This window comes from Falco biarmicus, chromosome 2 (genome assembly GCF_023638135.1).
Source record: "Falco biarmicus isolate bFalBia1 chromosome 2, bFalBia1.pri, whole genome shotgun sequence".
Classification (NCBI taxonomy): Eukaryota; Metazoa; Chordata; class Aves; order Falconiformes; family Falconidae; genus Falco; species Falco biarmicus.
This window is the reverse complement of record NC_079289.1, coordinates 9,124,323-9,139,542: the sequence shown is the minus strand read 5'-3', so window position 1 is coordinate 9,139,542 and position 15,220 is coordinate 9,124,323. Positions and strand designations below refer to the sequence as shown.

The window sequence follows — 15,220 nt, the reverse complement described above, 5'->3', positions numbered from 1 at the left end:
CAGCTGCAAGGTGTCTTGAAAGTGCTTCAAATTGCAAATGAAAGAAACAAGGCACCCATGATTCCTTAGCTTTTGAAATGCTGGGTTTAGGCAGGCAGATGTAGCTTTAGGCATCCTCGTTTGGACCACCTGTCAAAGATGAAGGCAGTATCAAAATCAGTGGTGGACTTGACGGGACTGCGAAGATACAGACAGTAACGGAGCAGACAGTAACGGAGCAGACTGCTTTTGGTTTCTCTCTGCTGGATGGAGCTTTGAATGCACGTGGAAAAGAATCAAGGGAAGAAGTTGAAGCGAGCTAGTTAAAACTCTCAAAAGAACCATTTTTAAACACAGAAGCATTCAGAGAACAAAACCTCCTTTTCAGTACCTCTGGCTCATTCCTAGGGGCTGTTTCTTTTCTGCTACATCAGTTGAGAAAGTCACTAAGGCGTAACAACATTGCAGTGTCCCTAGCAAAAAAAAAAAAAAAAAAAAAAAAAAAAAAAAAGAAGCTTGAGAAAACTCTGAATAGCACAGAAAGCAAGAACAAATGTTTTATATATGTGGTATTGTTAAAACTCCCAAGCGGCATAAATATAATAAACAATAGTGAAGAATGGGATATTTCTGTTTGTTTCCCCACACTCGAGATGACCTAACCTACCTCAGGCATGGTTCCACTTTGGGACTTGTGAGTTATTTGATCAGTCCAAACTTGTGAAAATAAACACTATTATTTCACTGTTCTACACTGTGCATTCTTTTGTTCTCCGTCAATCGACTGAGAACTAGCAAATGAAAGTAAATTGTAATAAAACACAAATCAAAATAAAAACTGCCGATAAACCAAAAACAACACATGGGAAAAAAAATTTAATAAACACAGAAATAATGAAATGGTATACTCATCACTAGGCAGGGCTCTGTGTGCTCCAGATTACTTTGTCAGCATTTTATGGGTGAGTTCTGAACTCATTTACAGACATCTCCTGCAGAGATTTCCCTCATGCTACCTCTGGCACAGCTGAGAGAAAAATGTAGCATCTCAAGGTCAGTATTTTCAGAGAACCCTGTGGGAGTTAGACGTTCAGATCCCATTGGATTTCAGTATAGGTTGGACACCTAACTTTGCAGCTCCCCAAAAAATCCCCGCCTTAAAGTAATAGCTTATTTCTTTAGCCTCGGCAATATTATCTTCCAGAGAATAGCTTCCAGTGTTTTGTCTAGTTGTAAGCAGATGTTGTGGAGTTATCTTGGTGTCTGAGTACCCAGCTAGAAGAGATGAACTTGAGTGTAAATTCTTTATTAGGAATAGGCGTGATCTTTGGGCCCTAAGCCCAAATCCCCATCCATGCCTCTGCGTAGCAGCAACATCTCAGCAGCATGTGTCACAGACCATTTAATGTTTGTCCAGCTTTGTGCACCTCATGCATGAAGAATTACTGTTGTTTATAACATGATAGGGCTTTCAGCGCTCCCTGGGAGGGGTCATTTTGCAGGCTGATATATGTCACTCGCAGAAGGTTTCTCCTGATATTTTGGTGGTGGTTTTTAACATTGGAAGATTTTGAAGACGGAGAGCGGAAAACTTACTGCATTGGCTGGAGCTCGGTATGCATGTGCGTATGCCTGTGCATGGAGATGAGGTAACTGCTCAGACATGGTATCATTTTACATTCCCCTCCCACACCAGGAAAGCACCTTCCTTTTACATCCTATTTATAGAAAATAAAAGAATTTTGCTTCTTTTTTTTTTTTTTTTCTTTTGGAGAAGACATGTAAAGGTAATGTTTTACACAGATCTCTTTGGTCAAAAGCCCGAAGGGAACTTACACAGCCCTGGCGGGGATAGTATGGTGCCCCAAAAATGAGGCGCTAAGGGTGGTTAATGACCTGATGTCCATGGATGTGCAATTTATGTCTCAATGCCACGAAGCAGCATTAACCCAAATGACGTATTTCAAATAAGTTCCCTCATACCGAAACTTTAGTAAACTTGACATGGGAAATCACAATGTGCGCAAGAAGTTATATCTCTTCCCAGCACTCCCACCCCCACTGAACTGCATCCATTTGTTTAAGGAGATTTTATGTAAAAGCAGTGCAGCAAAGCATATTTTCAGGTGACGAAGCAACATTTTAAGTTAACTGAATAGCCCAGGTTGAAAGACTATACAGCTTTTACCACTGTGTGGAGGAGCTATAATTATTGAGGACACCAAAAAAGAGATGTACAAGTTTGCAGTACGGCTTAGCAGCAGCTCGTTATCTTAAAATAAATGTCATTTAACATCCAGCATCTCAGTTTGTTTTAGCTGAAGAAAATAAACCCCAGAGCCATCTTTTACCAGTACCACTTTCTAGAAGGGCTATTTAAAATCCTCTTTTCCTATGTGTCTACGTAACAAATGATCTCTGGAAATGCTGGCTTTTTTCTTACTGAAATTGGTAAGATGAACTTCTGACCCAGTTCATCCTTTCATAATTCAGATGCTGGCGTGGCATGGTGTTACAGTTTCATATGCCAGTCTTACAATAAAGGTGTTAAAATGATCCTCTAGCCAGGCTGAAATCAAGAATATTTATTCCACAGTCATACACTTTGCCCAAGGGTTCCTGCATAAATTCGTCCTTAACTTCCACCCTCTTATGTTAGTTCCTCTTAACTTTACCCAACTGCTTGGAGCAGCTAAAGAATGAGATAGACATCCTAAGCTCTTTTGACAGTTGAGGGAGAGTGGAGCATCTCCAGTGCAGTCACATTAGATCTGATCTGGACTCTTGAGTAGCTTCTCTGTCTGCCTTGACTATGTGGTGTTCAATGGCAGACTCACGTAGCAATGGCAAAACCTACCAAAAACCTCACCCTTGGCTGCACAACTCCTACATCACAGGATGGTCAGGGCTGGAAGGGACGTCTGGAGGTCACCTAGCCCCACCCCCTGCTCAAGCAGGTTCTCCTGGGGCAGGGTGCGCAGAGTCACATCAGGTGGGTTCTGAATGTCTCCGGAGCAGGAGACTCCCCAGCCTCTCTGGGCAGCCTATGCCAGGGCTCCGCCACCCTCAGGGTAAAGAAGCTTTTCCTCATATTCAGATGGAACCTCCTGTATTGCAGTTTGTGCCCGTTGTCGCTGAGCACCGCTGAAAAGAGCCTGGCCCCCTCCTCCTGCCACTCGCCCTTAAGGTATTTGTAGACATTGATAAGAATGCATAGAAAGGAGAGGCAGGGTTTGGGACAGCATGGAGAGCATCAATGGCCTTTTCATTGGTTGTCCTCCATTGCAGTGGTCTTGATCTGGTGGTGAAGTGCACTCTTGAGAGCTTTTCCTGCAAGCTTAAAATGAGGAGGGGTCAGTCTAGGTCTCAGCCTCAGGCACGGGCTGCACTGGAAGAGAAGACACAGTGCCCTTTGTCTGCGTCAGGAGCCTGACTCCCCACTGCTTTGCACCTTGTGGGCAGAGCAAAGGGGCTTGTGTGCTGATCTTCTTTCCAATTGTTTTCTTCTTCTATCTGGAGTGATCTTATGTCATATACTGAGTAATAGTCTTACGTTTCAATGCAGCGCTATGCCCAGCTGTGGCCTGAAATTTTTGTATTCGGAAAAGAATTGGCTTTAGTTTTGCCCGGGGAATATTCAAGTTAAATGGTGTTTTTCATATGTTTTTTATGCACATTTTTAGAAGTTTTCTTTTTATATTTTTCATAGTTCCCCAAGGATGCGTGTATACTGTCAACAGTAATGAATGACATGAACTTTTACCGTAAGGAACTGAAATATCATGGTAATCTAGTTTTCGTGGTAATTTGGCCCCATGGAAGTCTCTCTGAGGAATAAAAATGCCTGAGAAAAACAGAATTCACATAAGCTCTCGCAATTTTCTATGTTCATCTATATGTCTGTGGGGAACTAGAGAAATTGTCAGTCTCCAAATATAAATTATACTGCTCAAGAATGAAAGATCAGTACATACTCAAATGCTTGATCCAGCAATAATAAAAATAAAATTCTGCATTTGTTCCATTGATAACAAAACCTCAGTACAGTGCTAAAATACCGTGAGGATCAGCTTGGTAGGAAAGAATAAGGGTGCGGTTCCTTGACAGTTGAAGCCAATCTAAGCTGATCTGTTTTCTTTCGTGGCCACACCACCCCTCCTTGTCATCACATGGCTATTTGTTTTATTTTGTCAGCTTTCTAACAATTAGTACCCGGACCTACCCTGCCAGGGAGTTAGAGGAAGAGCATATGTCCACATAGGGTAAGGTGGGTTGCAGTCCACATCGTCACCTGTACGCATGTAAGGAACAAAATGTAAAGGTGAAATGGCAGCAAAGCCTTCTGGACAAGAGTGAATGACATTATCTATGCTCAGACTAATTTTGTAAGTCCTTTAGTCTGTGGAACAGTAATCCATATGATTAATTTGCCAACTTGGATAGAAATTAAGAAACCTGTTTGCCAAAGACTTGCCAAACCAGTCCTTCTCACTGTCTGGTATGAAGTCTATGTGTTTATCTTCATATGAGTGTAGCGTTGTTTTAACTGTATAGGAAGTGGTAAAGAAAAAGCAAAACTACGAATGTCATGTACAGCTGGTCTAGGGAAGAGTGGCTTTGTGTGAGAAAAGGGAACAAACTATACTGGAAGAGGGAGTAGAGTAAAACAGATATCATTTGCAATTACATCCATGCTATATGTGTAAATCTATTAGCAAAAACTCATCTCCTTCGATGAAATAATTATACCAGCTCCCAAATGGAGTGTGTCTTGTGATCATGTAAAGAGAAAATAACAGTTAATAAGTCAAAAAAAAAAAAAAATCAGAAAAATTGCAGAGGAGACTGGAATTTGGAAATAATTAGCACTCAGGGACTATTTTAAATGGCCCATAAAGCGAAGAACAGTGCCACTGCAAACTGGGCAGGCCAGCTGGAACTGGGAGAGTCAAGTATTGCTGCCTATTTAAACTCCCCTGCGATTCTGTAACAACCTGAAGGCTGTTGTGCGTATAACTTAAAGCCACTTGACCGGCACGTGAGGCGGCTCCTCATGCGACTCGTGCCAACAGCCCCTATCAGCAAGGGGACAGGTTTCCCAGTCCCCCTTTGTGCATTCACAGGCGCCACAAAAGCGGTGTGAATGCCGCGAACTTCACCTCCTGGCAGATGCCGACTCTCCTTCCCAGGAGAATGACCCACCGCCTGCCCAACACCATACAAAGAAGGTTCTTTTTCAGCCGTGCCCTGCAAGTCAATACTGGCTGATACGTAATTAAACACAGCGTATCAGCTCACACAGGCTTTCTAATGGGGGACAATAGTACATTTTAAGATTTGTGGCCAGATTCATCAGCACACTTGACAGCTCTGCGCTGCTCCAATGACACAGATCAACCTCAGCCCTGCAATAACTGATTGATTAAACCAGCCCGTCGCGGTGCTGCTGGAGAAGTGCAAACCAGGCAAAGTGTATCGGCAATTCCACCTTCTTAGCTCTTTATTTTGAGGGATTTATATCTCAGCTTATCTTAATTTCCGAAGCTAAAAAACCTAACCGATTTAATTAATTAATTAATTCCCGTGCTTTTAAACTTGGTGTGTACTTCTTTGGCAATAAATCAATTATTTAAAATGTTTTAAAGCTGCGTATTTACTTCTGGGGTAATCCGTTTGAGGAGAAAGCACTGTAGGATGCTTTCAAAAAAATCTATCCCCTGTGTCCATGAGCAGGTTTGTGTGATGTGGGCGACAGCTGGGTGTGAGGACCGGGACTGGGTGCAACCTGTGAAAGAGTGAGGAGCAGTAGTTTAACTCAGCATGCCATGCAAGGCAGAAAGAGTCCTTCTTAAATCATGCCCAGCAAAATCTGCTGTATAGAACAAGCAAAAGGCCACCAAAAGCCAAGAACAAAGTCGCTTATGGAAAGCAAATATACGGGAAATAACCTCCGATGCTGCCATAGAGTTAAAGCAAAACAGGACGCTGAAAGATTTAGTGGGAAGATGACTCTGCAAAAAGGAAACTAAGCCGTATTTATAAAGCAAGACTCGTGACCTCTCAGAGAAAAAGAGCTCAGCCTGTCATTTTCTACCACGGTTAAATCACGCCCTGTGAACGATCAGTCTATTATTTCCAAAACTTTCAGGCTAATTCACTATTGCGAAATGAAATTTCTTCAAACGAGACAAAAAGTGCATTCCTCCTTCAGGATTGCACTCTGCATATGCCAAATCTGAAGTTATAAAACCAAGCTGTTTTGGAGTTATCTGAGCATTAAAAAAAAAGGGCCTTTGAATAATTTTCTGAGGAGAAAACTGCTCATAATTTTCCAGAAAAAAAAATATAAATCCCTTGGGCTAAGGTCAAGTGTGGGAAATTTCAAGCCACAATGCGAATCGCTGAGCTTTATAGAAGCTATGAGTAGCAGTTCAAACTGAAAGTAATTTTGGGAGACAGAAGCACTGACTCCAAAGTTCAGGCTGAATTTTGCCTCTGCTGTGGGTCTGATTTTCAAAACAGTCTAATAGTTTTCCCAAAAGGAATAGATTTTCTTGCACTTGGGCATGCTGGGTCTCTGCAGCAGAGCTTTCCCGAAAAGTCTGGCAAAATCAGGCAAGGGAAGAGGGCTGGTTGTTTTGGATGGGTTTGTGTTTTAGTACAGTTTATAAATATAGCTACACTCTGAAAAAACCCTTGTGCACGTTTTTGTCTCACCGGATCCTGACAGTGACTTTGCCTTGCAACTTCTTGTCTGTTCTGCTCATCTGGCTGGAGAGGTATATCAATCTCCGAATTATCTGAGGAAAGGGGCTTTGGGAGAGCTGTTAAAAAAAAGAATTAAAGTTATTCTGGAGCCTAGAAAGAGAAACACCTCTGTGAAAAAAATACTGACAAGTAGATGAAGCCCTCAGTGCCCCATGGAACATTGTGCGTGATACATCTGTGCATGCCGGATTCCTAACCCACACACATAATCAGAAAAATCTTGTGTTGTCAAACATTTTGATGCTATCTAAATGCAAAGGATTTCTCAAAATGGTGCATATATTGAGTAGCACTGAAATTTCCTGTTTACAGTGCTGTAAAACCAAATTCTGAGGTCTCTGTGCAGACCAAAATATTGACTTTCAGGGGTCATGGAGCAACTATTGACCTGTGTTGGCATGCAAGGAATTACACACGTGAATCCAGATATGGGATCTATGTGTCACAGCTTAGCTGCACCAAAGTACATTGAAGGAAGTTACCGGCGTGTCTGGATGGAAGCAGAGACTGGCAGCATGTCAGGGGTCTTGCCCCATGGACACCACTGCTGGTACCTCCTGGGTCTCCCTTTGCCAAGCAAGCTGGCTCACAGGGAGAACCAGAGGTAGAAACCTAAACAAAGCATCCTGAGAGCATCAGCATCAAATCCCATGGGATCAGGCCCAGATGGATGCTGCAATGCACCATGGCAGGTACATTTGCACATACTATATACTTTATTCTAAGGTCTGGGACACATCCTGCCCCACTGAGATCAATATTGATTGATTCAACATCAGTGTCACTCTGTGTGCTACCTTGTGCACTGGTATTATATATGAAGTTTCTATGTATAAAGGACTCACATATATATGTATTTGTATATGTGTGTATATATTCATAAATGCACGTGCAGCTCACTGCACTAGTGGTTTTTTTTCCCTGAGTCAGGTAGAGCCATGTTCACTTGAAGTGTCACGACAAAACAACCTTTTTCTTTTCTGAACTTTTCTTACTGCACAGTTGAAATGCTGATTAGAATGGTTCAATAAAGCAGGATAAATGCAAACCTGGGAACAGACATATTTCCTGCTTTAGAAGTGTCAGCCTCACAAACTACAGAAGTAAGTAGGGGAGAGAATTTCTATCAAGCATGTGAGTAGCAATTAGGAATCCATTTGAAATAGATTACTAGATGCTTGAAAAGCCATCACTAAATAAAGTGATCTGTCTTGATTAAAAAAATCAGTTCACTTTATAGATGGAAAAATTAAAGAAAAAATCTTTAATAAAATTCTAAAAATTATGAAGTTAATTACGTTCAAGCATAAATGTCAAACAGTAGAAAGGAGACATTGATCTGAAGGAATATAAATCCAAAAGGAACGACAAAAGTGTGATAAAATAAGCAAAACCCAAAAACAAATGGACAGACGGTCAAAGACAACAGTGTTTTATGTAAACTGAGACCAAGAGGAAGTCACTAATGGTGCTAGTCCGTTACTGGATGGAAGTTGTGGAATCCTCACTAAACAAAACAGATGTCAGAAGTGTCCAACAGATATTTTTGTGGTACACTGGAAAATATATAGGAGTTGCATGATAGAGCTAACTAATAGTAATTAATACATTCTACCATTTCAGTGTCCCAAAACAGCTCTACAAGTTACATGTTTTAAACACCCTGCATGTTTAGATAACTTGTGTCCTAGATCTTCAAAAGAACTCTCTGGGATATCAATCTCCTCCATCACCGAGTCCCAGGAGACTGGCAGGAAGGCAGGGACTGCTCTCCTCCAGCGTTAGACACCTCTTGGTGAGCTTTCACCTCTGGGCTAGGTTCCCTCTACAGTCACTTGAGAGGCAGAGGCATTTTTAGAGTGAAATTCATCTGACCAAAACCTGACATCTACATTTGGTTAAAATAATCACATCCTACTGCGTTGTCTGCTTTTAAAAAAAATCAACAGGTCACCCAAGGCATCTTAGATCTGCCCACCAGGCATCAGTCCTGCCTCTCAGTGTGATGCTGTGAGGTAGATCGTGTTCTTGGAGGTCTGAGCAGGGTGATCTTGTGTAGGACTGGAGGGTATTTTACCTGCACGTTCGACACAAGTGTCACTCCTACTGGAAAGCTGAGCCATGTTCTAATACTACAGTTCAGGCAAACGCTGATGCATTGAAAATGTTCAAAGAAGAGTTCTGAACCTTCTCAGATATGCTGCAAGATGATGGAAGACTCTGAGAGATGCTGGTAAGCATTTTTTTTTTTTTTTTAGGGTAAAAATATGCCCATAACTTAAATAGTTATGAACATCCCCCCCTACAAATTTAAAGGGGAAATAGTAATAACAAGATGATAATAAATTAAAGTAGCGTTTTATATTAATGTAATTCCTACTACGTGAGTTGCCTTCTGCAAGTGCCTCCCTATCCTAGCTGACTCTAGCAGGTCCTGGGGTGCGCAGGCTACTAATTCAGACATATCCATTAAGACTTAATGGACATATACATTAAGTAAAAGGATGGTTTGGGCGGCAAGTGCTTTCCAAAGAGCAGGGTCAGATCTTTCTCCTTAAAAATCCAAAGTATGATTAAAGAATTGGAAAAGACGCCTTACAGTAAGAAACTCAGGAAGTTCAATCTATTTTGCTTACTACAGAAGGGTCAAAGGGTGACTTAATCACAGCCTGACATTACCTACGGGGATAATCTCAGCAATGACTTCTCAACCTGGCCAGCAAAGAGAGAACAAAAGTCAGTGGCTGGAAGCTGAAGATAACTCAGACTAGAAACCAAATGTAATTATTGGCGGCCACAATAAATACTTATTATCAGGGTGGCTGCTTATCCTTTAACAAAAGCAACCTCAAAATCAGATTTATTACAAAAAAATAAAATGCTGTCAGTCAGGCAATAACCTAGGAAGGAACACGGCTTGTGCATCTCACACTGCCCAGTCATCTAAGAAACTATAAACCCACTATCTGGGAGGGTTCTCACTTCGATCTGTTTAAAGAAACTATAATGTACTTGCTTATCATGGTGACATTCAACCACTGTTAATATATGCATAAGGTTCAAAGCTGGGTAATTACCATTTTTTTCAACTCTGACCTCTCATATGATTTGCCACCGCCTTTCCCAGTGTTCCTGTTTTGAAAACTAATTCCCGTTATCTAAAAGACTTTCCAAAGCAAACACAGCAGTGTAGCACTTTCTAATATTTATTTTGTGTTCTCAAAGAAAAGGCAATCGTGGGAGGGTTTTTTGGGGGGGTGGGGAAGTTCTTCTTCTGAAAAAGTACTTGTATCCATGCTACGCTGTAGCTGCAAAATGTCCCCCTGCCCCTTTACGGACTCTGGGGACCAGGTCCATGGGCAGAGGGTTTTGCTGCACAACTTCTGAACATGCAGGAGGTGAATTTTTTCATGGGAATAGGGCAAAGGCCATATGCCGGTAGCAGCAAACTCTGCTTCGGTGCCTAACTGCAGCAGGAGACTGCAAAGGAAAAGGTTTTTTATATACTAAGACAAAGATGTATTGTTTTTAAGGTTATGCTATGATCCTCCCTCTGGTCTTCTTCCCTACCTAATTCGTACCAAAAAAACAAACCCTGAAAACTTCTCCCGTGGAGAGTCTCTGCCTCCTGCTTTCAGGTGTTTGCCTGTACCGAGAGCACCCATCACCCATTCTCCGCGCTTGTCGGATGTAGGTGGGAAACTCGAGGGGTCTGGGAGCAGCCTGGCAGACGTGTGCAGCACACCGTGTGCGTTCACAGCGTTATCGCCCGCCCAGATTAGCAGCTGAGCGCCGCTGGTTACAGACGGCAGTGCCTGTGAGTAAACACGGGCCTTGCAAGATACAGTTGAGCTGCTGACTCCATCGGAGACTCCTTGCCTGACCTTGGGACTGTAGCACTGTCTGCCTCTGCGTTTAAAAAGTTAAATGCGTTTAAAAATATTACTTGTCTGCTTCACCGGGATTTGGTGAGGTTAGCGGCAGGATTTATTTGAGCTAGCTGTAAAGTGTTACGGTGATGAGAGCTATGTAAACATCTATGCTCATGAAACCTCAATTCAAGCATGAGCCATCACGCTAGGGGAAAGCCGACGTAGAGCCCGTCGGTCCCTACAGCATCGGGGGACAGCTCACACACGCGCTGCCCGCATTGCAGAGGTGACAAAAACCCGATGGAGCCATGGAGGGGGAACCTGCAGTGACTGAGCACAGAGCCCTTCATAGCGGGGGTCTCGCTGTCCTTTACGATCCCATGCCTGGCAAAGAGCCGTAGGGAAGAGCTGCCTTAGCCTGTTCGCCTTCGCCTCAGCGCCCCGATGCCGCCGGGGGCTGTCGGGGAGAAGCGAGGGCCGCGGAGCAGGACGGAGCGGGAGCCGCTGGCGGTGGGCATGCTCGGGGGGCACACGCACATGCCACAAGCCATGCACACACACAGTAAGAGGTCACCAACCCGGGGCTTGACAAACATTTTCGAAGGGCTTTACAAACAGTTCATTAATAGATGACATATTTGTGCTAAAGGCGCAACCAGCCCAACCAGATTTTATTACAGGTGTAAATAATACCAAGAGAACTTGAACGCTTAATCCCTCCTTCCCGCTGACACGTTAAAGATCTGCTTAATCACCCAGCCCCCCCCAATTCACGAATGTTGCGTCCACATTTATTTTAGGGAGATTTATATGAATGCCAGGGGTACCTAGCTGTGCCCTCCGGATTTCTTGGCCCCAGTGAAAACTCGAACAACGCTTAGAGCCCAGAAGTAGCATCAGGGGGCTGGGGGGAGGGGGGGGGGGGCACCCAAACAGCCCTAACCCAGTAAGGGGGGAGCTGGGCACCCCCAGTTGAGCAGAGACAGGCCAGAAGTGAGGGCAGGGCTTGGGGGGCTCAGCCCAGCCTGTCCTTGGGAGCTGGACTGGGGGAAGCCCCGGAGCCAGCTTGGGGGGGGGGGGGGGGATGGTGGGGACAGTGACCATGGAGGGAAGGGGGTGGTGGCGTGGGGGGCACGGACTGGGCTCCCCGGCGTGTCTCTGGGGGACGCGGCGGGGGGCTGCAGGTAGGGCGGCCCCAGGGAGGAGAACCGGAGGGTGCAGGGGGGAAGGCGCGTCGCGGGGCGGGGGGCGGGCCGGGGCTGCCCGGGGAGCGGGGGGACCCCCGGCGGGGCGGGCTCCCCGGGGCGGGGGCGGCGAGGCGGGGAGGGCGCGGGGAGGTGCCGGCCCTCCCCTGGGCAGTTTCTCGGCGAAGCTGTTTAATAGCGGAGCCGCCCCCGGCCCCTCCCCGTTGGAGCCGGCCCGTGCGGCACGGCGCGGCCGGGGCCGGGGCCGGGGCCGAGGCCGGGGCCGGGGCCGGGGCAGGTGGGCCGCTGCTCGGGCCATGGCGGGGGGCGGCGGGGGGGGCGGCCGGCCGTGCCCGGCTGCTGGCCGTGCTGCTGGCGGGGCTGCTCGGCGGGGCGCGGGGCTTCGGCGACGAGGAGGAGCGGCGTTGCGACGCCATCCGCATCGCCATGTGCCAGAACCTGGGCTACAATGTCACCAAGATGCCCAACCTGGTGGGACACGAGCTGCAGGCGGACGCGGAGCTGCAGCTCACCACCTTCACCCCCCTCATCCAGTACGGCTGCTCCAGCCAGCTCCAGGTGGGTCGGGGCCCCCGTCGTGCGGGGACGGGCGGGGGGCTGCCATCCCCCATCCCCATCCCCTCGTCCCCATCCCCTGGGCTCAGCCCCGCGACGCGGCTCCCCGCGGGGGGCGGTGCGGGGGGCTGCGGGGCAGGCGGTGGCCCGGCTGCCCGCTCCGGTTGCCCGGTCCTGGCCGGGAGCTGCCCGCCGGTTCTGCTGCGCCCCTGGGGAGGGAGAGAGCGGCGGGGCCGCTGCCGGCAGCTGCCGCCTGCCCCGGGCCGCCCGCGGGTCGCACCGCGGGGGCTTCTCTCCCCGGCAGGGTCCCTGCGCTCCCCACCGCCTCCCCACGAAGCCGTGGGCTCCGTCAGGCACCAACCCCAGCTCCTTTCCTGGGGTGGAGGTCCCGAGCCGGCGCCCCAGCCCTCCTGCCTCACCGCCTCGCAGAGTTGCGATTACTCGAACCCCAGAAAACGAGGTTTTTATGAACGTTGTAACTAGGTGCGTGACCTTACGGTAAAAGCAAAAGGCATTCCTCTAGGAGGATGGCACACCAAAGTGATTCGATACGTGCCTTTTCTTCCGTGTGTTTGCGAGCTGTAATATCCAGGCAGTGCCTAGAACAAATATATCTATTTGTTGAAACCGCTTTCATTGGTTGGTTGGTTGGTTTTTTTTTTTTTCTTTCCTAAATTGCACCCTTGAGGTTTAGAGCTGCCTAAATCCCACTCGCGTTATTGAAACTGATGGGATAAATTTACATGGAGCTGATCAAGGGAGTAAAATGTTCAGGCTTTGGCTTCGGACCACATTTGAACTGAAAGAAGACAACATTGTTAGTGATTCCCCCCCCCCCCCCCTTTGTTTTTATTGTTCTTGGTTTATTTGTTTTATGCTGCTTCCTGTTTTTTAAGGCAAAAGACCAACTATTACTGCTAAAAAGGCAAAAGAAGAAAACTTGTTGTATATCGACCTGTTTAATTTTCCCCTAACTCACTTGTGATTTCTGTTCCTCTCTTCCAGTTCTTCCTTTGTTCCGTCTATGTCCCGATGTGCACAGAGAAGATTAACATCCCCATCGGTCCCTGCGGTGGCATGTGCCTCTCTGTCAAAAGACGATGCGAACCCGTTTTAAAAGAATTCGGCTTTGCCTGGCCAGACAGTCTAAACTGCAGCAAGTTCCCACCCCAGAATGATCACAACCACATGTGCATGGAGGGCCCAGGAGACGAAGAGGTTCCCCTTCATAGCAAGACCTCCTTGCAGCCGGGAGAAGAGTGCCACAGCATGGGATCTAACTCGGATCAGTACATCTGGGTGAAGAGGAGCTTGACCTGTGTCCTGAAATGCGGCTACGACGCTGGTCTCTACAGCAGGTCAACTAAGGAATTCACGGATATCTGGATGGCCGTGTGGGCCAGTCTGTGCTTCATCTCGACTGCCTTCACAGTCCTGACCTTCCTGATTGATTCATCCAGATTTTCCTACCCGGAGCGCCCAATCATATTTTTGAGCATGTGCTACAATATTTATAGCATTGCTTATATTGTGAGGCTAACTGTGGGCCGGGAAAGGATATCCTGTGATTTTGAAGAGGCAGCAGAACCTGTTCTTATCCAAGAAGGTCTTAAGAACACAGGATGTGCTATAATTTTCTTGCTGATGTATTTTTTCGGGATGGCTAGCTCCATCTGGTGGGTTATTCTGACACTGACGTGGTTTCTGGCCGCAGGACTCAAGTGGGGCCACGAAGCCATAGAGATGCACAGCTCTTATTTCCATATCGCAGCCTGGGCTATCCCCGCGGTGAAGACCATCGTCATTTTGATTATGAGACTAGTAGATGCAGATGAGCTCACCGGTCTGTGCTACGTCGGGAACCAGAACCTAGATGCGCTGACGGGCTTTGTCGTCGCTCCGCTTTTTACCTACCTGGTCATCGGGACTTTATTCATTGCAGCGGGACTCGTGGCCTTATTTAAAATCAGGTCTAATCTCCAGAAAGATGGAACTAAAACTGACAAACTGGAAAGGCTGATGGTCAAAATCGGTGTCTTTTCAGTGCTGTACACCGTCCCAGCAACGTGTGTCATTGCCTGTTATTTCTACGAAATCTCCAACTGGGCCGTTTTCCGCTATTCGGCAGATGATTCCAATATGGCAGTGGAGATGCTTAAAATCTTCATGTCCCTCCTAGTGGGTATTACATCAGGTATGTGGATCTGGTCAGCCAAAACTCTGCACACGTGGCAGAGGTGCTCAAACAGACTGGTGAACTCAGGGAAAGTGAAACGGGAGAAGAGAGCAGATGGTTGGGTGAAACCTGGGAAAGGGAACGAGACCGTGGTATGAGAAAAGGACGACACCCCAATGATCTGACTGCTGTCCCATGAAGGACTGATCGTGTGTAAGCGTTGCCGTGTAAATGTTGGGAGTAGAGTAGGGAGATGGTTACACAACCTGTCTCCAGGGGACGGGGAAAAATAAAAGCCTTAAAGAATAAACAGCAAAAAGATCATGCTGCAGATACAATAGCCATAAACCGTGCTGCCCAAAATAAGAAAGCCCTGGGAGGCTTTAAAAGCTGTGAAATATCCAAACATGTTATCTTCCTTTTTTCTGTTGTTGTTGTTTTTTTAAAAGCAGGATGCAATATACTGAGGTCTTTAGAAGCTGAGGGACTGTAGCCCACAGCTGTGGGATGTTGTTTCTTTTCATCATCTTATAGCTGATGGAGGAAAGGTGGTCCGGGGCCAAATTCTGGGCTGACTTAAGCACCCAGGATGTCAGTGAGATGTCTTCTTTCCGAGTTCAGCATCGTGAAGGAAGAGCTTGCCGAGGGTTGTGTCTTTATGCCCT

At 46.4% G+C, this 15,220-nt stretch overlaps 1 protein-coding gene and 1 long non-coding RNA gene across 2 annotated transcripts; one reads left to right on the top strand and one right to left on the bottom strand.

Moving 5' to 3' along the window:
• Positions 1 to 932: 932 nt before the first annotated feature.
• Positions 933 to 13,438, bottom strand: LOC130144797 (uncharacterized). The gene is made up of 3 exons (XR_008820244.1): positions 13,359 to 13,438; positions 6,697 to 6,803; positions 933 to 4,270 (listed from the first exon to the last, which is right to left on the bottom strand). It is a non-coding gene; the product is annotated as an uncharacterized LOC130144797 (long non-coding RNA).
• On the top strand, positions 12,128 to 14,979 carry FZD4 (frizzled class receptor 4). Its single transcript, XM_056328964.1, has 2 exons — positions 12,128 to 12,382; positions 13,385 to 14,979. The coding sequence occupies exons 1-2, from the start codon at positions 12,251 to 12,253 to the stop codon at positions 14,711 to 14,713; spliced, it is 1,461 nt and encodes a 486-aa protein (XP_056184939.1). The 5' UTR covers positions 12,128 to 12,250; the 3' UTR covers positions 14,714 to 14,979.
• The last annotated feature ends 241 nt before the right edge of the window (positions 14,980 to 15,220 follow it).